The following is a 27,760-nucleotide window of genomic DNA, read 5'->3' as shown; positions in this document are numbered from 1 at the left end:
GCTATATAGACCGTGAGTCGGGCGTGCAAACGTGGCACATGAAGACTTGAAAGAAAAATTTACACTGATATAGATGTAAATTGAGTGAATGCAGCAATAGTAATAGAACACATCAGTGAAAGTTTGAAGAAATCCGCGGACACTTCGTTCAAAAGTTTTGAATGCTTTAAGTTTCAGTGCAGTCACCGCTTGATGAGAAGACTATAACAGTCTGTGGAGTCACATGCGTAGAATGAAGCAAAACAAGAGAGTTCCATAAAATTTCAATTTTTGAAAAAAAAGTACACATTCCCTTGATTTATCTGTTTATAGTGACGTCTGTTAAGAGTAATATTATTCCCGCGACTTCCGAAAGTGCCCTTTTATTATGAGAGAAAAGCGAAATTAATCATGTTGAATTTTCTTTATCAATTTCTTTATATCGTTCCACGCACGCGGCATCACAAGCTGTAGTATAGTCTTCTTGTGCAGCCATGGTTGCCCCTATGAAACTTCAAAAATTTATATAACTTTTCCTCAAGCCTTCACTGACGTGTTCTACTAATAATACTGCATTCTCTCAATCACGTATCTATTAATGCGAACTTGTCCTTCAAGCAATACTTAGAGCCTCTGTTGAAAGATTGTTCATGAAATATCCTGTCAAAGACGAGCCCTCATGCTATTAGAAACCTCTGGAATAGACACGTGATGAACAAAATGGTCCACGTCACTGTGGTCACCACGCCCCCTGACCCCGAGCAGGAGGTACAGGTGGAGTGACCCGGGTCAGAGCTGCACTGGATATACCGCGTGATACTGGAGATATAGAGATCGACAGGGAGAGAGAGAAAGTATAGAGCAATATGGATCAGAAATGATAAAAAGACGGATCCAAGAAGTATAAGTATGAGCTCTGACATTGTTGTGTATTGAATTATAGGCCTACATGGAATATGAACGTTTGACAGACGTTTTTAAACTGATGCGTGAAAGTATCGTGTTTTATTCGAGGAAGTAGAACGTATTTCATGCATGCATGTGTGATAAGGTGAAGAGACTGGTGACATGCGATAAGTTTAAATCGAACAATTAATGAAATTCTTTATTACGTATAGCATAAAAAAAAAAGAAATAAATTTTCTCAAGTATTTTTTTTCTTCTTCGTGACACGCTGTTGAGTGAAAAAGTCAGTATTCAATAATTATGTACCATTAAAAGGTGACGGAGGTATCGTTCTGGGATTGTCTGTATACTGTTCGTATCAACTCCCGCCTAAAGACATGTATAGATCTCGATAATAATAATAAAGAAAAACTTCAAAAAATAGCGTGTATAATGCATTATGAGGTGTTAAGACGCGCTGATTATGCACTAGTTTACAAATATAAAAAGAAGAGAAAAGAACAGACCCTCGAGATAAAAAGTTCAAAGTTCAAAGGCTTAAAAGCATAACTTTATGCATGGATGTCCGGTGGCATTGTATAAGGGAGGAGAGAGAAGTATATGTCCACAATAAAGTGACAGGGTAAAAGGTAAAGGCCAAGTTGATCGCAACTCGAATTTCGGTAAAAAATAATTTCCAGACGTAATCGTTGCAAGGAGGTCAATTGGAACGCAGTTTGGTAGAACTGGAAAGACATAAACTAATCTGGACAATTATTACTTCCATTGGAAAAGCCTGTTTGAGTTTAATGTGAAAATTTGAGGCCTATATAATACGCTTTCTTGCTGAATGTTCATCAAGCCCTACCGCTTCGGAGTACAATTGTAATTGCATGACACAAATGTTGTGACTCTCATTGTCAATTGCTGTATGACATAATAAAGTCTGTTTATATACTTTTAAGTGCTGGCAGTTTTGATATTGTGTGTAATGCTACAATGTCAGTGCAGCAATCCTGGCACAAGGCATCAATAATGACGAAATGAGCACGGAGGTCAAAGGTCAAAAGTTTAAATAATTTTTGCAAGTCACTTGAAAGACTCGTAAAATAAATCACTATAGTATAGGACCCTGGGAAAAGAGTGTAGTACATACACGTATGTTATGCCTACATCTCAATCACTGATGGGTTTCGCCTCGACAAGGTAATGAATAAATCTGCTGGTATAGAAAAATCTACAGCAGAATATCAGTCAAGTGAAATGGTTGGAGTACGAGGACATATCCCGCTCACTGCATTTACAGAGAGCATCAATGATTTCGTATATAGGCCTACTTAAAAAAAAAAAAAACAATAAAAACTTTCAATCAAAATCACAAAAGACGTGTACATAAAGGGCAATGGCGGTATTTATTATTAAAACACTATACACACTAAGAAATACGGGTTCAAATTTGAACCCCCCAAATTGTCGGTATACAACCACCCTATAGGGTGCAACTTTGCAACCCATAAGCATTTTGCACCCTTAGAGGTGCAATACGCTGAAATTTGAACCTGCAGGGGTGCGGATTTGCGCCCTCATATCTTTTTTTTTTTTTTTTTGCTAATCAAGGGTGCAAACATGCACCAAAAACATTAATACATTATGAATTGAAAATTTGGACGACGAGTACCAAGGTTTTACTCGTAAGATCAAACTTGCACTCTGACGGATATGTCTGCATCTTTGTAGGTACGAATATAGATATTAAAGACACCCAGTCGCGAGGATACATGGACATATTTCAGCCGCGGGCGGCAGCACGTAAGGCCCAAAACCACTATTTCGGCACAATTGGACAATCGCAAAACGAGAAAATTAAAGTTTTTAGAATAGGTTTCATTTTTATACCAATCCATGACACAAATATTCAAGTTTGTAGTTGAAAAATATGAACACACAATCTTGCTTTATTTTTGTGGTGTGATAATTTCTTTTATAGGGCGTAGATTTCATCATGTAACATACGTTACCCATGTCATTTTATTTCAAATGCTTTAAAATTGGTGACTACAGTCTTTGATTGAGATAATTATGCGTCAGATGTGAAGTATACCATCGGCTGCCATGTTTGTAAATGCTGCCTGCAGATGGGAAGGATGGCAAATGACCTGTATGCTATACTGAACACAGCATGTCCTATTTTGTTAAATCTTATTTCATGTAATGTTCATTTGTTTTCTCGATAATTTGATGTCAGACTTTCTTCAGAATATATTTTCAACATTTATCAGTCCCAAATTGCCAACCAATTCTTGAGTATCATTGATGAAACATGTGAATCTATTTGCGCAAAAATATATTCGTCAGATTCCACGTAACGTATGTTTCACGTTAATGTAACGTAAGTTACAAAGATAATACTACTACATTGTGCAACTGATTTTGGTACTTTTTCTTTTTGGTTTTGGTATATATTCTTACATTAATTTCTCGTCAACTCTAAGTGAACGTATATTATAACAAGATGTCGCAATATCATGGTGATACAATTCTCAAAAATTACAATTGAAATAATTGTAAAACTGCAAGACTTTATCACATGTCCGCGTATCCAACTCTGGAGTAGAACATTAATCCGTTACTGCTGATATTTTGAAGACGATTGGCTTCATACTTATGAATTTATGGCATTGAAATGATAAGAGTTGGGAACATGCTTTCACGTGCCTGCACGGACGAAAATATTGTCATGATGTACGTGTAATATAAAATGAGTGGTGGGTAACGTAGGTTTCACTTCAATTTTATCATAATGGAAGTTTTCGTATGCTTGACGTCTTGTAACGTGTTATCTTCATATTGATGTCTTGTAACTTGTTATCTTCAGCTGTCACTTCATGCTCTTGAAAGATAGATATGTTTCGAATCCATAACTTTACAGACTCCATAACTTTGCTGTCGCAACAGTTATTCTATGCAGGAACAGTTTGAAAATAGCAATTGCAATACAATAGTATTCACAAAATTTGTAACACTTGTATGAAACAAGAAACGGCAGAAACGAGATGGTTACTCTATTAAAGTGTTTCATAATGAACAATAACGCCGTATTGCTTGTATTTGAAATTTCTGAACTCGGTAAACAAGAGATAGGGACAGAAGGAACCAAGAAATGCTCTTTGTTAATTAAATAAATGACCACTTTACTAAGTTGACTATGGCAAATGAGGTCGATGAAATAACGTCAAATTACATAGTTGCATTAGCACAATACTGGGTAGGATGAATGAAATTGTCATTAGTGAAATGATGTACTCGATTGTCATTGTTTTGTATGCATAAGGCAGTATAATCCACAACGATAACAAGAATAACAAGTCTTGCATTAATAATTCTTGCCGTATCTGGAAATTGTCTCCTGCATGGAAAATGTTTCTGAATCTTTCAAAAGAAAAGTGAAAGGACAAGTTGCTATACATGCACAACAAAGGTACTGATAATGATTACAGGCAGGCCCGTAAGTAGGATTTTCATGGGGTGGGGGATGGGGTCAGAGTTAGAAAAGTCGACTACTTCCAGTTATAATCACCTGACAGGGAGAAAAATAAAAGCTCCCGTGCCATTTTTTCTTTTGTTTCATTTCTTTTACCGGGTTTCATCGACTGACAAGCAAGAAAAAAAAAACAGAAAGAAAAGAAAATTGAAGAAATATAAAGAAAGGCTTCAGATTAATTCTATGCTGCCAGTACGAGCCCAATTTCATGTTTTGTTTTTTTTTATTTGTTTATTTCAAACTGGGGAGGAGGATTCTGCGATTCATTTTTTTCTTTTTATTTCCTTTTGTTTATATTTTGACTGCTGGCAAAGGGGCGGGGGACCTCGAACCCCCTCCCCTATAGTTACCCTGGTAGGGTAAATAAAAAAAAAGATGCGTGACTTTGCTTCTTTTTTTTTTGTCAACTACGCGACGGGTATATGTTTTTATTTTCTTGAATCTTTGGTTAGAGATATGATTTTTCGCCAATCTGATTGCAGCTTATACGTTCCCTATGGGGTTTTAATCTCAGCACTGCTCTTCCCCATTGCAACTGCATTAACTTCAACGAGAAGGAAGAACAAAAAATGTTGATGTCTTAAACATATATCTTACTGAAACATACATCACTATAATTATTATTAGCATTATTATCATGTAGGCCTAATCTCTGATGGTATACTCAGTAATAGTTAAAATTACATTTCTTTAATGCACATGTATTTTTGTTACCTTTTCTTCATTCAAAGTGTGTTTTTCTTCACTTTGAGATCATCAACGATATAACGACACAAATTTGAGTTAATTTTCTCCGTTAAAAATAGTCAGGTAGTAGTTAGTCACCATATTGATTTATGATAACCGAAGATAAATATAATTGAAAAGACTTATTTCCCTATGGAATTCCCTCAACTATAGTTCTAGAACAATTAAATGTTATTTTTATCCACGCACATTCCTTAAAATATCCTTTTTCAATGACATGAAATGATGAAACTTACGTTACCAAAACTAGAAACTTACGTTACTATATTAATGCAGGGACCTGATCCAATAGTTTTGAAGTAGAGATCTGCGTAATCCCTAAGTTTATTAGCTATTCATTGAATTTTCTTAAAACAATGTTAAATTCATTGTTTATACCTGGAATATGACATCATTAAAGCCAAGTTGAACATCAACCCCACCAAACGATTTTTTTTTTCAAAGATACTATGATTATGTCCCCTTTTACTGCATCCTCCTAACAAACAAGAACATACGGCTGTAAATGAATTTGATATGTTTTGATGGAGAAACTCATCAACATCATAACTGCAACAATTAAATTGTCTCAAATTAAATGGGCTTTTCTGTGGATTGTCTGTTATCAACATGACAACATCTTGAAACTTACGTTACCAAAATTTGAAACATACGTTACGTAATAAATTGAGTGATTTATTTCAAAAGAATAAACCTGTACAGCAAAGCAATAACTGGATTTTTACGGTGGAATCTACTGACTTAATAAAGACACAATAAACAGAAGTAAAGCATGATTCTATGAAAAACAACAACACATTTCCAACAATCAAATACTTACTCAGTTTTTCAACACATCATGTAAAGGTATTTTGCGCGCTGCCAATGCTCAAGATGCCATTGAAAGATGTTGCTGAGCTATCCCATGACCTCAAATCGACGGCACAGATTCGAGAAATGTACATTTAGGTGGTAATTAATGGTGTAATTAAGCTTTCCGTCATTTGGTGGTAACGTAAGTTACATCACGTATGTTACACTTGTGGATTAAATCGTATAAGTTAGCAACATAATAATGAATCTTTTGCCACCCATGGGTATGACGACAATCTACTCCATTAGTCTCGACTCTAGAACAATCATTCAGAGCCATGCACCTTCATACTTTTTACAAAGATGGTAACGTATGTTACTTCTCTTAAATCTACCTTTTTAAAATCTATATTTGCGAGATTAGCAGTCGCATGTCTTTTGAAGCTGAGTGATTAAATATCTTTTAACATAAACTTACACCCCTTTTGGTCAGAAAAACAATACAATTGTGTAGTACTCACTGTAATAGCATAACCAAGTTGGCAGTACAAAGATGGTAACGTATGTTTCAGCGGATCTGGCGACACATTTCCATCAGTTATTTTGTTGATAAAGAATGGTTAGTTTAAAAAGTTGTGTTAGGTTTTCATAGAACCTTAAGCCACTTTTCTGAAACCGTGAATAAGCTTCCTCTTTATACTCATATTTTCCCACAAAGTTGAGAAAACATTAAAAATCATCGTTGGCGACATGCACTTTTAAGCCTGTTGGCCGAACTTGACCCTCCACCAATGGATTAGTGGTATAATTTCGCCTTCGAAATGATTTCAGTTTTTGTTTATATGTCCCTTGGCATCACATAAAATCACAGGGGCATTTTGAAAGAGCTTTTTATCTCTCCTAGGTGAGTAGGAACATAAGCGACACGATTTTTGACCAATTGCGCCGAAATAGTGGTTTTGGGCCGTAAACTTGCTTCCGAAGTTGCTACGAAGAGAAATGTGTGTGTGCGCAAGACATCCCTAAAGCAATGTATCGCGCTATAGTATCTCGTTTGCTCGCTTGATTGATCTGAGCGCGGCGGGGAGTACGTTTTGTGTAATGTGAATTGAATGTATGGTATACTGTATGTACTGTGTGTGATGCAATGTTCGCATGAGCTATATTATAGTAGCTAGCTGCCTATTGACCGATTCTGTGACGCGCTATGTGTATTTTTGGCATGGGCGCAGCCATAGTGGGTGTATCAGCCGACCCCCCCCTCCGCACTCCCCCACCCCTCTCCCTACATTAGCACGCGCGCAGAATGAAAAACTGCTTTAGCCAATAGGCGTCTCGTACTGAGTGCGCGAATGCTTGCTAGTGCGCGAACCTTTGTTACAAGTGCGTGGTAAACATGTTGCCCGGGGGTGGGGGAGAGCAGGGGGGGTCGGCTGATACACCCACTATGGCTGCGCCCTGTGCCGTAAAATGTCTGCTGCCCTCAACGAACCCGAATCGGTCAATACTTCGTACGACTACAGTGTACGCCTTCTCTTCATCGCACCGTCGATCGTCGTCACTCGTTAACTACACTGTAATCGTCAGATCAGATTATATATAGGTAGGGTGGCCATCATGGACGATGACACATCGTCATGGGTAGCGGATATTACCGCCGAGTTGTCCATTCTGAACGCGGACGATTGGGTCGGAGACCCTGTGTCTTGTATGGTAGCCCTACTACATATCGACCACCCTTATTGAAACCGACCGCGTATAATTCGCGCACTGAACACTTAGTACGCATTTCTCTGCGCGCAAAGCACATAAAAATGGATTGGCTTTGAATGTAGATGAGGATGGTGTGGGAAAACGCGATAATTCATTGTTCATTAATGGTTTTAATCAAGGACAAAATTTCGAATGAATATTTTCACCGAATCGTAATGACAGCACAATGTAATGTCTATGGAAGTTTCTAAAAGGCTTCTAAAAAGCTTCGTACAACACGGTGTTCAATACAGCTCGGTTTGCGTGCATTGTCAATGCAAAAGCAGCGGTCGATCCTAATAACGCGATTTACCGCGGGGAGCTGAAACGAGGCCACGCAAGTTCGTCGGCGATATTTTTGCACTGAAACTTCGAATCGAAAACGGCATTGATAGAGCTGGATTTTCTCAATCACGTAGGTCCGGTTTTTTTACGTGAATTTCAGTGTTAGATATTCTTATCAAGCAGATAAACATTAGGCGGTCGATTAGTAGTAGGTCCAACCATACTTGCCATGGCGTGTGTAAATTCAGGACGGGGAAGCGACTGTGCCCGTGCAGGGCCAACGGCCACAGTTGCAATGCACACAGTAACTGTGGCCGTGGTAGAAGGGGGCCGTGCACCAACCGACATACCTTCAAGTCGAAGTAGGGCCTAGCTAAACTAGAATCTATTATTGTTAGATCTATCATCTTTGAACCTATTCCCCTGTTTAAACATTAGAGTTCTACAAGATCATCACTGACAAGATCTATTGGGTTAGACTACATGTATGATGGAGCTTGCGATAGATCTATTCATTTTTTTTTAAATTTATTTGCAAATCCTAAATCATATTCTTGGGGAATTTGCATAACATGATTGATATGAAAAAACTTCTCATTTAATGGGACTAATGACATTAAACTGACCCAGCAAATGTCATTTCAATTACGGCGTTATCATAATTTGACATAAATGAGAACTTAGAGAAGTTTTTCACGGAATTTACATAGAAAAATAGGCCTACTTGTCGATCAAACGCAAATGCCCTAAAGTTACTGATACTAGATTAGAAAAGGTCATTCCACTTCAATCATTGATTCATGTGTAGACTTCTACTTTCACCATCTGGATCTGGATTCCTTGAAGTTGTTGACTTGACCAGCTGGGGTTGCTTGATTGGCGTAAGCCGTGGCAACACAATTCCACCGTGCATGTCGTAACACGAATTTGCACATTCTAAATAGAAATTCCTGCAAAACTGTTCATGCAACTCCAGCAAGTGGAAAGCAAATTTTTCATCGGCACGCTGACGCTGAAGCCTCCCCCTCTGGTCTCTTACTTGTCCTCCAGCTAAGAACACGTCTCTCTGCGTTCTCCACTCGTCGATAGCGTCAAACAAGTAGATACGTTGCCTCGAGTTGGACGGCTGTTTGATCTCCATTGTGAGGGTTCATTACTAAACCAAAGCCAAGGCTAAGCCGAAATAGTACAGCACTTTTTATTGCAAACAGTACACGCATACCACACACAATATTGATATTGACATACCGGTACCGACGACTTTCTATCAACTTTGTTATGTTACGATCCGGCCCAACGTACTGTAAGCTGTACGTATAACACATGCAGCTGACGCAGCAGACAACATTGCACGATGAGATCATAACAACCTGCCATATGGCCATGTGCATTGCAACTTGCTATACCTGAAGCTTAGAGTTTTAATATTTCTTCATCAAAGCATATTTATAAATACCAAATATTAAACAACGTAATAAATGAATAATTTATGATATTGCTGTATATTATTTTCAGACATTTTGAAATATTATTGCTTAGATTGCTGAAATTGGCACCATAGTGCATAAACAGAGACTGGAGCCAGATACGTACGTACGTACACCCGACAGCTCTCACTACTTGTTGTGTTGCGGACCGGGAGATATTTTCATGCGCATGGCTGTTGTGCGGTTTTGTGCATGCACCCATTCGGCCCCATTCGGCAGGTATTCGGGCGTCCATGTTGAAATTACAGTGGACAGCTCGCACGGCGCTCGTGCCCCATCTGGTTTTCGCTGGTGCGCTGCGTAGCGTCGTGTTCGGCATTCGGTACGTACGTACGGGGGTACAATAACGGGAGGAGCAGCTTGTCGTGCTTTTCTACTGAGCTGCGAATCGCCTGCGACGACCGGCTGCCTTTAAGAGATTTAATTTTCTACCTGCATAATAAAAGGTGCAAATGTGCACCCCAGGGTGCTGCTATATAGGGACAAATAGGGTGCAATTTGAACCTTTGTTTTCTATTGTGTAGATCTTGAAGGATATTGTAATCGGTTTGTATATGTATTGATTTCACCTATATTCACATTATTTCAGCAATGTTAACTGTTGCATACTATCAAACATTCATATTTAAACCCCATGTTGAATACAATAGCATGTCTATACATTAGAACAAGAGATGACAGTTTAAAAAGAAGGTTTGATGTGAAGAACTTGATTATGGAAAGATCACTTCGCCTTTGAAGAAAAAAGAATTTAGGTAATAAGAAAAGAGTATGCACTCTAAAAAAAAATAAAAAAAAAAAATAAAAAATCCGGGTCAGAACTGACCCGGAACCGGGTCCGTTGGGGTCACACCCCGTTCCGGGTCAAAAATGACTTGGAATTTGGTCATGAAGACCCGGAATGGGGTCACCTTGACCCAATTAATGGCTCTGGATGGGGTCATATCTGACCCCATTCCTTGTTCATTTCTGACCCGGAGCAGGGTGTGACCCCAACGGACCCTTTCCGGTTCAGTTGTGACCCGGATGATTTAAGAGTGTGTATTAGAGCGTATTGTGATTTGTCTTTGATGTAAGAATGGTCTGCCATCACAAGTTTGAAAATGTAATGTTTTGCATCGAACCTGCAGTATCTTATAAAATCATAATGCATGTTGGTACATGTATAAAAATTACAAAATTTTATATAATACATACATACATACGGTTATAATATCAAGAATATGAACCAATATTTCCTGCGTTTTACCTATAAGATCCTAAATCCGATCAAGAGAAGAAGGAAATGTAAAGAAATTGAGTGACATTTTTTTGTTTGTTGTTGTATTGATTGATTTGAATTTATTTCCACTTTGTGTTCACAAACACACACACAAAAATCCCGTATTAATTGAATAACAAATGATTACTGCTTTTATCACTTTACAATAACATTTTTGTCCATTTTTATGTGCAAAAATAATCGAAACAAATATACTTATAAAATCATCTGCAACAAAATGAATGGTAATAGTAGTCGTAAAAATTAAAATGGGGCAGCTAGATAAAAAGGCACAGCTTGTATTACTTAGGCCCCTGGAAAAAAAAAAATCACATCACAGTGAGACACATATAACAATAAGAGAGTTATATAGGACCTACCGATCGCAACGATAACTAAAACTGACACTCCGCATCATGAAAGGGAGAGATGGGAGGAGAGGATATGATATAGGGGGACTAGATGCATCTCTCTAAAAAAAAATGAGTGAAAATATTCACTCTTGAAGGAGTGAATACAAAAAAGAGTGAATGTAGAATGAAATTGGAGTGAATTTTGAGTGAAAAAGTTCATTTTCACTCTTTTTAGAGTGACCTCAGGGATCACTCCAAAATCTTCGAGTGATCCCAGAGGTCACTCCAAAATGAGTGAAAATGAACTTTTTCACTCAAAATCCACTCCAATTTCACTCTACATTCACTCTTTTTTGTATTCACTCCTTCAAGAGTAAATATTTTCACTCATTTTTTTTTATTTTATTCTTATTTTTTAGAGAGTGAGATACATACCTCGGATTGTCGATGCAATGGAATTGTATTCCTTTCTCCTCTATATGTTGCTTCAGGGTCAGCAGAGATCCATTTACACAGCTCTCACTGCGATGAATTATTAAAATACAAGACCGAGACAAACGAGCGTCAAAATCGAAAATACCCATGCTGTAGCATTGATCGTCGGAAAAGTTAAACACTCTGATGTGACTGTTCACATGCAACCTGAATATCAAATCATAAAGCACTCGTGATCGTCAATAAAGTTTTGACATATCCGATGCGTCAGTTTTCCTCCGACAATGACAAAAATGCATGAGTTACTGAAAGGGGTGTCATTTTCTTGACAAATTCTGCTAACATAAAAACAAATACAAAAAAAAAAATGATGTGTCGCAACAAATAAGTCATTGAATTACGGTCATTGAAATACATACGTTGTTTACAGGGTCATGATACATTATTGGCCTATACGTATCATAATATGTGTGTGTGTGTATATGATGTGATCATGTATACCCTCATGATTACGTAAGAACACAACACACGTGCGTTCACTTTAAGTGGGTATGCGTCTTCTTTTCAAGGTGCAGTCTTCTCCTCACAGTATATTGTAGTATTAAATAATCACTATGAAGACATCTCCTGTAAAATCAATGATCATACTCTGTCTGAAGAAAACAAAAGTACATTATTCCTTTGTTAGTTTGCCTTTGATGACTAGTTTATACATTTACATTTACACACAGAGGCTCTGATACTCCCAGCGAAGAATAGGGGTCAATACAAATTCAGTTGAATAAAAATTCCGATTCCTTTCCTTATCTTCTTACTAAACTCTCTCTCTCTCTCTCTCTCTCTTATAATAATTAGCTTTGTCTTTACTTGTTGTCCCCTGTCTCTTTCTCATGTCCTCTAGTGTCTATTGTCCCGTCAATGTCTATGCCACATGTTAATAACAAATGTCCAATGTCCTGTCCTTAATTATCTTGTTGTCTTCAGTTGTGGGCTTTATCTTTCTTTATTATCTACATGTAAATTTATTTTTCATTCATTCATTTGGATTTTCTTTTAGGGACCCGCGCATTCACAAGCACAGATTTTGGTGGCTCCCTTTAATTTTTGATGAACGTGTTTCAACCTTGCCTTTTATTACAAAGGGCAAGCACATCTCTGTCAAAACACTGATATTCTGCAAACTGACGTCAGTGTACAGTCATCTCAACTATATCTACTTTGTGAAATTGTGTTCTGTTGAAAAATGAAATAAATTTTGAATCAAATTTAATATGACTTGAATTGAAAAATTTCGTGATGAAATCGAAATTATCCTCTTATAACATTAGGCCTAAGACGTGTAATAATACTCTTGGTCAAGCTTTAGAGTAACACTCTGCTCAGAGTTAACTAAAGTTCTTTGATTGTTTATTTGTTTATTTATTTATTTATTTATTTATTTATTTATATTTATTTATCTATTTCCTGTTTTACTTAATCAGGGTAGCCTCGTCAGTTAAGAACTGCTATCAATGAGGGCCTTGCTGAAGGGTAAAACATATACAAAATGCAAGACATGACATTTAAAGTCAAAAGATTACAGATAAAACTGTATTCGATTTGTAAACCAAATTGAATAATAAGATTCGATCCGGTCTGTCAGCCAACTCACGTGATCGTGCCATCCAAGTTATGAACAACGTATGCCGTTAGTGAGGATACCTTTGCCGGATCCAAGTTCTTCACTTCTTTGGAGCGGAAAAAACTGAATAATGACACACACACACACACACAAAAGTAAATGTATACCAAGCATCAAGTCCTCATTATGATTAATTATAATGATTAAGACAAGTGCATGAAAGTAATTCAGTACTACAAGACAGAAAACACAAAACAACTATTTGTAAAGGTCAGAAATGATAAGAAATGGGGTCAGATATATGACCGCATTCAGACCATTAATTTTTTTTTTTACCCAGGGTTCTGACCCGGATTTTTTGTAAAGTGCATAGAAGTTAGATGAACAGCAATCTATATCTATGAGGGTCCCATACCGTACAAGCTTTGCTTTTGAGTGGGATCCTTCATTTCAGCTTCCATCCTTGTACTATGCATATGTAATATACCTTTAAAAATGCAATCACGTTGTTACTCAAGCATGATCACATGCATAGTCAATTTTCGTTGTTGAAATCATTACAAATATGTTCTGTTAATGCATTCTACTTTTTCTCCTTTATATTCCATGGAAATTAAAAATAAAGTTAAACAAAAGTTGAATTTTCAATCTAGTGCTCAAATTGTAATGTTATCACAAAATTTGAAATTCTGTGGTATTATGCTAGATAGTAGTAGTAGTAGTGCTAATAATAATAATGATGATAATAATAATAATAATAATAATAATAATAGCAATAATAATGGTAATGATAATACTGTCTTGATATTAATATATAATTTGCGTCTGAATTAATTAAGAATCAACTTCGGCAATATAATCACGAAGGTAGCAAACGACTAAAAAGTGACGTAAATCACATATAATTTCAGATTTTTCGTTTGCCAGCATTTACATGAGTTGACTGTCTACAGGAATGCTTCATGCGTGTTTTTTTTTTTAATAATAACAAAAGGGATATGAATGTATGACTGAATTACAACAGCATCAACACACGAAACAGCAAGGATGTCGTATAAAGTATGATAGATTTCCATAGTGAATAAAAACATGATAACGGCATGTATATCCGCTGCAGTTATGTGAATGTAGGATTTTGAATTTGTATGGCATTAATTCGATACAAAAAAAAGTTCTCTCCCCCCCCCCCTCACACACACCTAAACAATCACAAGGATCGTTCAAAAAACACAATTTTCTAGTGGCACCCGGATAATCCGGAAAATCTTTTCACGACAGTGCTCAAGGCCTATCGGGTAACAGGCATATTTTGGCGATATAGTTTGCACTCTGCGAGCATTAATCACCCGGATGTTTTTCAACAGACTCTTTAAGGGTGAGTACACGTAGTGAGATAGGATGACCTACTTGTCCTTTAAGTCAGTGTAACTCAATGTGATGTGTTTTCTTCTTCGATGAAAATAATCAACAATAATCTCACGCTGTCATGCTTCACACGTCATAATAACTATGCAACTCTTAGGATATATATGTTTATAACAAAGACACAAATGTGCAATAATGTAGAATTTTCTGACAATTTTTTTATTGTTTATATTAACATTTTTATCTCACTTAGGTAAAGAAAACAATATTCTCTGTGGATAGATTTTATTCAATTAATTTTGATTATACATATCAGTTTCTGTATTATTATCACTATGTTCAAATTAGAGTACAAAATTTTAATTTCCATGGCCTCATGCTGAGAACATAACCTTTGTGTACGATAAAAATAAAACAAAACAGTGCATAACAAACGAACTAAAGTTCAAAACCGTAAAACAAAGAGTTTATATAATAGATAGAAAAGCTATGACAAATCAGGTTGGTGTTCTTTCTATTAGATTTCGTGGATTAGTGTACTTTTAGCTCTCTGGAGTACGTGTGGTTGCGTATTGAGAGAGAAGATGACGGAGAAAAGAAAGCATTAAACAAAAAGTGATTGATGTATATAGATCGACATTATGAAATCATTCTATATGGCTTTCCAAATGTCCAAATTTCGACAGTCCTATAGGAGGGGGAGGGAACCCTGAGAGGGAGCATCTCTTGAGCTTCCCGGACCATCAAGATGATCCACCTTTTTTTGTACCCTTATAAAGCGAAGGACAGGCCTAACTTAGACATCGAAATTGTCTTCAGAATTAACTAAAGTGAATAAACTTTCCAGCTGTTAACTTACCAGCGATGACAATTGTTTGTGTTCATAAATACGTGCACAATGTGAAATCATTATTTACTATTCTTTTTACAAATCTGTCTACAAGCATCTGTTAAGCAGAACAGTAACTTACGTCTTCATTGCGCTTACCTAGTTTCCCTGTATGCGCCATCGATTCGACTCCCATTTAGTACCACTTTGACGTCACCGCTGGATTCGCCGGCAAACTGTAGCAGCACAGCAAAACAAAGAAACAAACAAATTTCAATCTATTGTTTAAACCAGATAAATGAAAGACGAAAAAGCTCGACATGAAAACAAATAACAGCAGACTTAACTGTCAAGCAGAAGGAGAAACTTGAATAGTCGAGAAATATCCTGCAAATAATCATTATACCTAGATAAGGATACAGCACTTTGGTGTTCATCAACTGAGTATACCTTAAAACGTCAACCCTCTTTGTTTGAATTTAGCATCCTCAATGTAGTACGTCGTGCGGAACGTCAGAAAAAAACATATACCAAGATAAAAATCAGGTAAAGTCAATGTAAATGGTATGGTTTTCCTGAAAAAAAAAAAATCATTCATCGTATTGACATTAGTAAAGGCAGTATTATTTTAAAAAGGAGCGCAATACTTATTGCAGCGCTAAAGGCGTTTATTCCAAACTGCGTGTTCATCGGTAGTCATTGTGATCCGACGACGCCCCTTTTTCAGCTCGATCGATCCGTTGCAGTCAGGAAAGTTCATTCTGTCAGACTGGTTCTTATTAGAGGCTCGTTTAATGCCTTAGCTCCATTCCTTGGATTTTGTTTTTTCACCTATTCCGCATCATCCTTGCCCTTCCCTTGGCCTCATCTTTTTTTTTTTCCCTCACCATCTGTATCATTCTCGTCGTCATTTCCATTATCTTCAACGAGTTTTTCTTCTTTTTCGTCTTCTCTTTCTTGTCCTCCTTTCCTTTCCTAGGTATTTTCCCCACAATCTTATTTCTGGTCATTTTTTTTCTTTATACTTCCTATCCTTTTGGTATTCCTAAAGACATCTGAAGAGGATTTCATGTGTTAAAGGCCGGACCTCTTGTGTGAGTAAATCCCATTTTAACTGTTATGTGAGTTTGTACCTTTTGTATCAACATTACGTTAGTCAGTATATGTTAACCGCCACAAGCTCTTTAACGTGGAGATAGAATGTACTTAAAGTGCAATTCTAGATCACATCCAGGTTGACTATAATAATTACAATAACAAAAGACCAAACGATGAAAAGAATGGTAGAAGTTTCTTCAAAATCAGAAATGAAATAAGAAAGCTTTGGAAATCCATGTCCATGTAGGCCTACTTAATATTTGCACGAATCATTCAAAATAACTAGTGTTATGATATCAACTTGGAAAATTTTCATTCAGTCTATTATTTATATTTTAATTTTTGATTTTTTATATTGTTATCTATCCAACATTTACATTACTTTTTTTTTAGCAAAGCTACTATTGAAACGCAGAACAACACACACACTCAATTTTATTATTTATTCATATACTATTTATATTTTATCGTGTTTTTAACGAAAGAAAAAGGAAATTCAATTAAAATGTATGTGTATATCAATGGCAAAGATGTGAAGCCGCCTGTTGTCGTTACCCCCACCTCATACATAATTTGCATGACATGTGGTTATGAATTTTTATCACTGTTTCGAAGAAAATGTAATACTTTTTTTAACCAGTTTCTTTGTTTCATTTTCGTCTATACATATTAAAGCCATTTTGAACATGGTGTGGAAATGCTCTTAAAGTTCAGGAATTGCAAAATACTTAATGTTCTCAAATACTGGAAAGACGTCCTTCGGAGGAACAACGACCGGCTGTTACATCCCCCATCTGTCAAGATCGTCACTTCTGGTAAATGAACTGTCATCTGTTCATTTGACTTTCTCCTCGGCTAGAGCTGGTTTCTTTACTACACAATAACTTCAGCTATAACGTTGTCGTTGTGAGAACTCCGCTGCATGTATAGCGCTCATCGTTTTGTTTCGTCAGAAGAGTATAGCCCTTAAACCTTCCAGTTCCACCTCGATTCACGTTGTTTTCATTATTTTTATTCAAAAATATCCTAAGCGAAATACAAAAATAATACCTTAAACTGACTTTTGACAGGAGGTCGTATGTTGTATGCGTATATGCTTCTCCCATTAATGTTAACATCAAACAGAACTCTATCTTCAGATTTACTGTGGTAAATTCTAACTGCCATGATAACAACTTAATCGTTAGCGTTGGAGTGCTAATTTTCAAGTATTTGTTTTCTAGATGCGATAAAAACAGCAACAGTTGAAATGACTTTCATGCATGGAAGTGCCAGTCCCGGAGAATTCAGTGTGTGAAATTGCTATTGTTTCAAGTGAACCAAAGACAAAAGCGTCTCTTCAGACTTCGATGAATTTCGATTAATATACAAAATGTGTGTATGTATCCATGTATACTTTATAATTATTAGATATTTCCAGTGTTGCTATTTCTGAATGATTCTTTAAAATGCATGTAGGCCTAGGTCTATACGCTATTAATGTCATCTATTGGGAGCCTGGTCAATCCAAATGTCATTTCTTCGTAATCATACGTACGTAGTTTCCTTCAGGAAATGATGATATCGAATGGCATTGCATAAGATGAATTTAGCCAATACTTATAACAATACGTGCAAGATGACTACTAATAATCGTATTTATGCTGCTGGCCAAAGCTATGTACTTTGGAAGTTCACCAACCTGCGACTAATGCAACACCACACCAATGATCTTTCTCTCTCTCTCTCTCTCTCTCTCTTGTGTGGTATTTTACAAGGAAGATTAAACAATAACAAAGAAACGTTCAAATGATACGCTCAAGTCATACCCGCTGTGACGATTTCGCCCAGAATGAAGCTTGAGTCTCGTGAGTACAGCTGTTGAACACGGGGCACCTGTCGTAATTGATACCAGGAGCGTGGGGCTGACTGCAGAAAGTCATCGCGTCAACCAGTCGGCCCAGTAAGGTCCGCTCGATGTTGACATGCTCCTCAGAGAGAGAACTCATAGTGTTGGCAATGCTGTACATTCCTGAGTAGAAGAGTGTCTGTAAATTCGGAAATATATCCGAACTTTCACTTCTTTTTCAATGAAAAATAGTTCTTTATTATCTATTTTCCAACAATCGAAAAGTATACCGTGCATTGTACGATGTACATAATATATTTCTAAATTCACATTGTTTATTAATTGGAAGGAAGTAGGGCCACAAGTCAAAAGTAATCAAAATATATTGTGTAGGAATTTATATAATGAGAAAACAATAAACACACATTGCGATGGTGACAGAAAGTAAGTATAGCTATGTTAGCTGAGCCCGTCAGACGTTGATCACTTAAAAAAACAAACAAACAAACAAACAAACAAACAAACAAACACCGGTATACAGACAACATAATTATAATAAACAAAATTAATCTAAATCATGTAAGTTATACTATTAGAGCATTGCTATGATACTTATAACATATAAAGGAATATTGTAAACAGTACTTGTTTCAAAGTACAGAGGAAGTACAAACTATAGATAACAAAGTTATGGCACAGACAATAATCATTGAGCTATTCACTCTTCAAACAAATTAAACAATCGCAATATAGGTCTTGAGAAAATCATTAAATATTTAATATTATTATACTAAGGAAATGTGTTAACCAACTACACTATGTTCTCATCGCTTTATTTCTTGACTGCATGAAGGGGAAAAAAAGACGGTACCTCACGGATTTTAAGAACGTTTACCAGAAATGTCTGTTTAACAATGGTTAGAATCTGAGTCGATCTTTTGCGCAATATACATGTAGGGGGATGTTATTTCAAAATTCGATACTCGCCTTATACATGTAGCAGCTATATATGCTGACGATAATGATGGATGAATGCTACGATGATAGTTTATACAACCGATGAAAACTTATGACAGCCGTGTAAAAAGTGATGAATATCAACACGTATTATGATAATCAACATGCAGATGACTCCTAATGATGAAAGTCATACCAGATTATAACAAGGATAATGACATAAATAGAAATAATGATGATAATAACAACAATAATAACAGCAATAATAAAACTGATTAAAAAATAGCTGAATAAAAGTGATTCTTGTAATGGCAGAAAAGATAGACGATTTGGTAGGTGTCGAATCGAAAGATTCGCCATACCTTATGACGAGGCAGACGGGTAAAGGTTAAGTTGACATACGCCTCGAAATCTTCCGGCGACGTGGAGCATTCCTCACGGTATGCGAAACTTAGATTGAAAGCTTGCCATAATGCCAGACAGTCATCAGGCCTGCGAGAGATGGGTCAAAAGTAGATACATGAGATGTCAGTGCTTTTCGTAATGAGTATAATGATGATATTGACGTAGCAGAAACGATCTATGATAACCTTTTGATGGATAGCCTTTGCGTCGGAGCACTCCTGGGGCACTGGCGTAGCCGGGGGGGGGGGGGGGCGATGGGGGCGTTCACCCCCCTAAGATTTGGACCGGGGATTTGGGAGGCGGAAAAAAAAATGCGTGTATACTGTATGCATACACATGAAGCGGGTCTCCTTTGCAACCTTTCATCAAATAAGATCATATTTGTTTTTTTGAAACTTTCACTCAAAGTGTGCAGATTGCAGAGAGTGTGCAGTGTGAGATTTTGCCCCTCCCCCTCTGTGTCTCTTTCCCTAACTTAGTACACTTTTTAGATTTACAAAAAAAAAAATATATGAATAATTCTGAGTGCACAAGACTTGTCACTTATAGTCCGAAAACTCAAAGTTCCCTCATGTACAAGGGGAATTTCCCCTTTTAATCGACCCTTTCCTCCCTCAGTCTCCCCCCCCCCCCCCCCAATCATTTTTGTGTGTGTGTGTGATTTCCCAAATATTCCATCAAATATGCGTATACGAGATATCTCAATTTCAACCTTAAAAAGGCATAAGCTCTATTGTAAGGGAAGGATGGAGATAACACTCGCCCTCGCCTTCTCCCTGCTCGCCCGCCCCTCCCCCCCCCCCCCCCCGCCATGCACAGAAGTAGACTGCGGCTACACTTTGAACATAAACAGTTTTCCAAATATGACACAAAATGTGCGCACCAAAACGTTAAACTGCAATCAGAAAATTATACAGAATCTCCTTCCACAGACTTGCTACACTTCTCTTCTGATTGACAAATTTCCAGATATTCCAACAAAAGTGACATGTTGTGCCAGATTGTTGAATTTCAGTTCTAAAAGCTTAAAACTGAAAAAAAAAAGCTCCCTTGAATATGGGAGAGGTATCTTGCCACCCATTAATTGCTTGTTACCCACTATAGACTTGGTACATTTTTGGGAATGACAATTTCCGAATTTTCCACAAAAAGTGTGCCCCAGATAGCTTTATTTCAATTCTAAAAACGCAAAAGCTCCGCGAGCGGGAGGGGGAATCCCCTTCCCCTAAGTTCTACCTCACTAGACATGGTAAATACACACAGATAATGCACATTCGGAATAAGAGCTAAATTCCGTGATTTTAACACTTCGATGAAAAAGTATTGCACCAAAAATTTGCACCAGATCGCTGAATTTCAGGTCTGAAAACGCAAAAATCACTTTCGTGTGGGAGGGGATATGCCCCTATCTACACCCTCGTGTGCATGCTTTTTCTGTTTGATTGCTGAACAGACAGGGTTCATGATATTCAGTGTAAGAATTAATACAAGACGATTATTTAAATGACACCATTTTAATAGACAAATTGTTCAATAATAACCTACATCAAAATATACTGCAACCTTAAACAAGTGGGACTGTTTCACGTCGATTTACGCGCAAAAACATGCATCAAATTGTACCATTTACAACATCAAAATGCAAAAAGTTTTTACCGTGGGAGGGGGACACCCCCTCCCACACCCTCCCCTCCTCCTCGCTCGCTCCGCTCGCTCGGGTTCAGTCGCGTTCATGATATTCAGCGAAAAGAATTAATACAAGAAGTGTATTTAAAATTATACCATTTTATAGGCAAATTGTTCAATGATAATCTACATCAAAATATACTACAACCTTAAACAAGTGGGACTGTTTCAACTCGTTAAAACACGCAAAAACATGCAAAAAATTGTACCATTTGCAACATCAAAATGCAATAAGTTCTCACCGTGGGAGGGGGACACCCCCCTCCCACACCCTCCTCTCCCCCTCGCTCGCTCCGCTCGCTCGGGTTCAGTCTCGTTCATGATATTTAGTGAAAAGAATTAATACAAGAAGTGTATTTGGATTATACCATATTGTAGGCAAATTGTTCAATGATAATCTATACCAAAATATACTACAACCGTAAACAAGTGGGACTGTTTCAACTCGTTAAAACACGCAAAAACATGCATAAAATTGCACCATTTGCAACATCAAAACGCAAACAGTTCTCACCGTGGGAGCCCTCCCACTCGCTCGCTCCGCTCGCTCGGGTTCAGTCGCATTCATGATATTCAGTGAAAAGAATTAATACAAGAAGTGTATTTAAACTATACCAATTTATAGGCAAATTGTTCAATAATAATCTACATCAAAATATACACGTACTGCTACCTTAAACAAGTGGGACTGTTTCACGTCGATAAAACGCGCAAAAACATGCATGAAATTGCACCATTTGCAACATCAAAATGCAAAAAGTTCTCACCGTGGGATGGGGACACCCCCCTCCCACCCCCCCCCCTCTCCCCTCGCTCGCTCCGCTCGCTCGGGTTCAGTCGCGTTCATGATATTCAGTGAAAAGAATTAATACAAGAAGTGTATTTAAATTATACCATTTTATAGGCAAATTGTTCAATAATAATCTACATCAAAATATACTGCTACCTTAAACAAGTGGGACTGTCGATAAAACGCGCAAAAACATGCATCAAATTGCACCATTTACAACATCAAAATGCAAATAGTTCTTACCGTGGGAGGGGGGACACAACCCTCCCACACCCTCCCCCCCCCCCCCCCCTCGCTCGCTCCGCTCGCTCGGGCTCGGTCGCTTCGCTCCCTCGCAGACTAACCGCCCCCCCCCCCCCCCAAGATGAAATCCTACGCCGTTGTCCTGGGGGCATTACTTATAATGAAGCATTTTGTATGACAAATTTGTCGGACAAATTTCCTCTCAGTTATCCCAGATGCGAATGTTTCAGTAGCTTATAACAGTTTGTCGCAAAAAAAAAAAAAAAAAAAAAAAATCTGACACACCGCTTTGTGAAATGCCCCCCCCCCCCCCCCATAGCAGACGCCATATTATGACCTTATCATTTCCAGTAAGCTATCACAGGTGTGTGCAGAGTGAGTTAATTAGCTAACCAAATCATGATATAATTATGTAGGATTCGAATCCAAGATCCCTTGATTTTAGGTCCAAAGCTCTATCAACCAAACCATGAAACACCTGGACTATGAATGATAATAATGACAATGAGCGCGGATATAATGGGATCCATCAGTTGCAAACTGCTACGAATTCATGCCAAAATAGCCTGTAAGTTAAAAAGGTTGTTGCAACAAAAATGACGAATGCGTGTACAAAATCTCTCATTTCGCAATACAATTGTATGGCACGACTAAAACAAATAAATAGACAGGTTAAAACAACATAAGATCCACGAAATATATTCCTGATATAAGGGCTTGCCCTGCTGCTGTTGTGTTGTGACTGTTATTCAAGGGTTGGGTCCATTTTGGTTCATTATTATGATCAATTCACATTTGGGCCCCAATTCACAAAGAAGATTTCAGCGCATTACTTCGTTTTTTTCCAACGATGAATAATCAATGTCACGTTGATCGAAATATAACAAACAAACAAACAACAACAACAACAACAACAACAACAACAACAACAACAACAAAATAAACCACACACGCGTGCGCACATATATATATAATCATTATATACATACAAAGTTTTTTCAGGACTTCTTTTTAAAGTGCGTCTATCAAATAAAAGTGGCTTTGTTTAGACTTGTATTTGCTGTTCCTTTTTAGAATTTACTTTTTTCTATGTATCTGCATGACAATTTGACTTACATTCGTGCTACTTTCTCCGAAAATACATTAAATTCAAATCGGTTTTGAAGTTGATACATCGATTAATTAATTGTTATGATACCAAAATTCAATCGTAAGATTTTTTATCGTGTCTGTAGAATTAATTGAATTACAATTTCAGGGCGTCTTAATCTAATAGCTTGTTATCGATTTAAATATAGGTCATCATTATAGGAAAATAAACATGTGCTGTGTGTGCGTATAAGTCTTTATGTGTGTTAAAGGGATCGCAGAGTTTCGGTTGAGACCTAACTTCAGGTTTCTAACATTTTTGGGTGAGATAATGAGAAACCTCTTACAGTGTCTTATGAAATATGAAAGAGCATGTAATTCTATAGGAGGAATTCAACGTTTATTTGATGAAAATTGGTTTTGAAACGGCCGAGATACACAAAATAGAGCAATCCTAATAAAAGGTGGGACCCACTTTTATTATGATCGCTTTATTCTACTTTGTTTTTGGATGTCTCAGCCATTCCAAAACCGATTTTCATCAAATAAACTTTGAATTCGTCTTAGAATTGTATGCTCTGTACTATTTCATAACAGTGGTTTCTTGGTATCTCATTAAAAGAAAAAAGTTAAAAGCCTAATCCCCGCCTCCACCAACACTGTATACCATCCCTTTAAGTTTATCATAATCTTTCACCTCTATTCCCCCGTACCTTCTCGGTCTCCTAAAATGTCGGCCAGCATAAACACAAATTTCAACATCGCTGCCCACCAGTTGCCGATTTTACTTTTTTGTTTGTCAGTCAGAGCGAGGACATTGGGTTCATGTTCGTACATTATGGACGGGGGGGGGGGGGGGAGGGGGAGGGGAGAGGGAAGAGAGGGGTATTCACAACGAGCATCACAGTCACGTGACAGTCATGTGACATTGAGGACAGCGACTCTCTTCTGACAGCTGTGGGGATCCATACCCTCGTTTCTAACTGCTTCATTCTTGCCGCTTTGAAAACATGTTGTTGATACCATTTCTATAAGGCCTACTATACTTCCTTCTGCTACATATTTATACTTTGATGACTCCTGTTTTCATTTGACCATACTATACAGCTTTATGTTTTGCTTAATTTCATTTCCACAAAACTATTTGTGAATCTTACTTGTTACAGTATATCGTGCTATGTACACATTAATGGCGTCGCTATCTTATTGCTTATTTCATCACTTTGGATAATTTTGGGTTTTTTTTTTTCTGTACGCAACTAAATGATTACAAATGTTACAATTTTCTCACATCAAGTTGATTTGTTTACCACTTGCAGTATTGCAACATTCTTGTCAATTCATAACACCAAGAACCTCCTTAAAAAGGCGGGTTTTTTTTTTCTTTATGATCCATGATATATGGATATAAGCACGATTATTCCAAAAATCGTATGCGTTTACATCATGCTTGTAAAATATAGTCAATTTCCAAACTTTCGTTGTATCACCATATAATTATGGCCACCGCAAAGCCTGACAGACCTCCATTGCTCCGAATAAAGTTTCGTCTAATAAAATATTGGTGGTTGCCTCATTTCCGACCAGTAATTCCGGTAATAGAAGTCGTGTCTGCTTGATTCTTGTTGTCGCTGTCATGATTTTTAAATAAAACACATACTGATTACAATCCTGGCGTCGGGATGATGAGATCAAGAACAAGTCACGATGTTATATAGACTTGGGAAGTGCTAGAAATTTGAGCAGAAACACTCATCCTACTCAGTATTAGACGTCATGATCATTGCTGTGACGTCATTGTGGATGAAGAACAATTGTTACTTCACTTTGCCAGAGTAGGACATAACACATCAAGGGGCTGTGAATTTGTTCTTAGAAGTTGATGCAGTATAACTTTACCTCTCCCCTGGATCTTCAACTCACATGAAACTCTTATCTTTTGATTTCAAAGTTAGGGAAATAATTATGATTGAACACGTATGTTCATCACTTTGCCTTGTTTGAATACTACACAATGATTATTCAAATTCATGACATTCTTCCGTCGAGATGTTTTCATTGCAACTGTCCGGTGATCAGGAGGTCGTAGGTTCGAATCCTGCTCGAGTATGTACGCCCATGATTTTTTTCGGATTCGGTGCTTATTTACGTCGATGTAGGGCAATTTGTCTATCAGTTGCAATACACCATGATTGTTCTCTCTCTCTGTCGACGCCATCATCTCGTTCATATTCCATTGTATTCCCTCACGATTGTTGATTTCCATTTGACCGTTTTTTTTTTGTTTTTTGTTTTTTAGCGTTAAAGGGCTTTGCACATACGTAATCACTTTTTTAATGTATATATTTCAATACGGTTTTGTATGTATATATATATATATATATATATATATATATATATATATATATATATATTACTATCAACCTCAGGGCTATTTTACAATGAGTCCGTATATCAATTTACATCATATATGAAACAACACATTATAATAAAGTTAAAAAAATACTAACATTCACAACAAGAGAAAGAACAGATGTTGACTATAAAGTAAAAAAGAAGAAGTCGTATTATTATCGTCCTTACTTTTGATTGTCTTCGTCGCAGTACTTGCATCGATATTCAAAGCACCTTCCAAGGAAGATATCTCGCAGATTGGCCGTCGTTCCGTCGCCGTACGTTACTGCAGCCTCCGTCGTAGTGGCGGACGACGACGTAACGTTGACGTCGTCCGCTCGTCGTTCGCGACTTCGGATTTTCGATGGCCAATCTCGAAGACTACCGAGAGCGTGGCCTTCTGTCAGGGTCACCTCAAATAGACTCGTTTCGACGAGAAATAAGACGACAATACTGCAGAGAGTCTCGCCTTGGCGTCTGTAGCTCGGAAACATTTTGAGCGTATATATTGCAAGATACACATGTACTTCAAACACTTACGCCGGTTTACGTCTGCCCGTTTCGCCAGTAACGGGAGGAGAAGAAAAAGAAGATGAGTTACGTTAGCATAGTTGATCAAAAGGAGACAGTACCAGAGTGATATAGTCCCTCTTCTTTCTATCTTAAACGTCCACCTTCTGAATCGACTCGACTTTCCTCTTCTCTCTCCCAATCAGCTGGGAAACGTCAAGAGATTGCACAGTTCAGTCGACCTCACTGCAAGGGAGGCAGAGTTGTCTGGAATCAGACGACAGAATAATCTGTCAAATTGAGACTTCAACATTATATCCTCGAAAGGAACACTGACATCGGACTAATGATGTCACTCACGTCAAACTACCAGTATCTAGGCTGGAGGCAAACTTCGCGCAGAACTGTTTGGGGGGGGGGGGGGAGGCAAAGCCTCCATACTGAGTGACATCGCTCCTTTAATACCGGCATTTCTTGTTTGCATTCGTTGTTTTTATTGGTTATCTATTCATTTTCTAGGGTTTTGTGCGGCATGGGGGTGTTAAAATTTATGGATGATTGACACGGGGACAGTAACGTTGTGGATATCTGATCTGTCTGTTGTCGTACGGATCCATGTCTGTTCACTTCAGAGGCAATAAAATCTGTTGTCATCTACCATGTCTGCCGGACTTACCCACCAAGCGTGTCTATCATAAATTATGCACGTACATTAAACTTGGTCAATATTGGGGCAATATTTTGAACATTATCCTGCTTCCTTGTAGCAGAAAACATATTTGGCTATTTCATTTTGCCTGTTTAATACTAGATTGATACTGCATACGAGAAAGCCTCCTCTCTGTTACACATCACTACACCCACTTTACATGCTAGCATACTTGTGTCAATCTTTTTTACTATCATTTTCATGACACGAAACACCCGACAGATCGCATAGACAATTCTCTGTTTTCCTCATAAAACCAACGCATTCATTACTTTTTCAATGTTTTGGATAACAATTTGATTTAAGAAAAAAATCCCGGCAAACATATTTCCCCGGCCCTATTCAAATTAAGTTTCAACGGTACTTCCTCACAAGCACTGTAGAGATATGTATAATAATTATACTGCAAACCCGTTATGGAGCTATTTACGCAAATATGCTCAATAATTATACAATGTAAACAAAGCACATTGAAAGAACTTTGTCTCACAGCACGTTTATTGTATAATTGCTTTGAGAAATCGCCAATGCACAAACAAATTGTTTCCCTTTAAACGCGTTGAAAGTTCGACTTTACATCAGCTCGTGTAGTAATTGCTGTGAGAAATCAATGCACTTTCTACTTCCTGTTAAACCCTTTCGCCGAAATGTTGTTGCCATGGTGCCCTCAAACAAACACTTTTCATGAAATTACACGTACAACATCTTCCGGTGACTTA

General features: G+C 37.5%; 1 protein-coding gene across 1 annotated transcript; it reads right to left on the bottom strand.

The window, feature by feature from the left end:
• Positions 1–656: 656 nt before the first annotated feature.
• On the bottom strand, positions 657–26,316 carry LOC140244820 (ADP-ribosyl cyclase/cyclic ADP-ribose hydrolase 2-like). The gene is made up of 7 exons (XM_072324434.1): positions 26,012–26,316; positions 19,578–19,707; positions 18,239–18,457; positions 15,492–15,568; positions 13,169–13,261; positions 11,518–11,604; positions 657–798 (listed from the first exon to the last, which is right to left on the bottom strand). Exons 1-7 carry the CDS (start codon positions 26,314–26,316, stop codon positions 657–659), a joined length of 1,053 nt encoding a protein of 350 aa, XP_072180535.1.
• Positions 26,317–27,760: the final 1,444 nt, after the last annotated feature.

The sequence above is a fragment of the Diadema setosum genome, chromosome 21 (genome assembly GCF_964275005.1).
Source record: "Diadema setosum chromosome 21, eeDiaSeto1, whole genome shotgun sequence".
Classification (NCBI taxonomy): domain Eukaryota; kingdom Metazoa; phylum Echinodermata; class Echinoidea; order Diadematoida; family Diadematidae; genus Diadema; species Diadema setosum.
The sequence above is the reverse complement of the archived record's forward strand: the minus strand, read 5'-3'. Positions and strand labels throughout refer to the sequence as shown.

What these genes read in the sequence shown, in the direction of transcription:
- LOC140244820 (XM_072324434.1), bottom strand. Translation starts at nt 26,316, where the DNA reads ATGTTTCCGAGCTACAGACGCCAAGGCGAGACTCTCTGCAGTATTGTC. An exon ending in TGCGACGAAGACAATCAAAA is followed by an intron (nt 19,708 to 26,011) that starts GTAAGGACGATA and finishes CATCTCTCGCAG; the next exon opens with GCCTGATGACTGTCTGGCAT. An exon ending in CCCGTCTGCCTCGTCATAAG is followed by an intron (nt 18,458 to 19,577) that starts GTATGGCGAATC and finishes CCGAATTTACAG; the next exon opens with ACACTCTTCTACTCAGGAAT.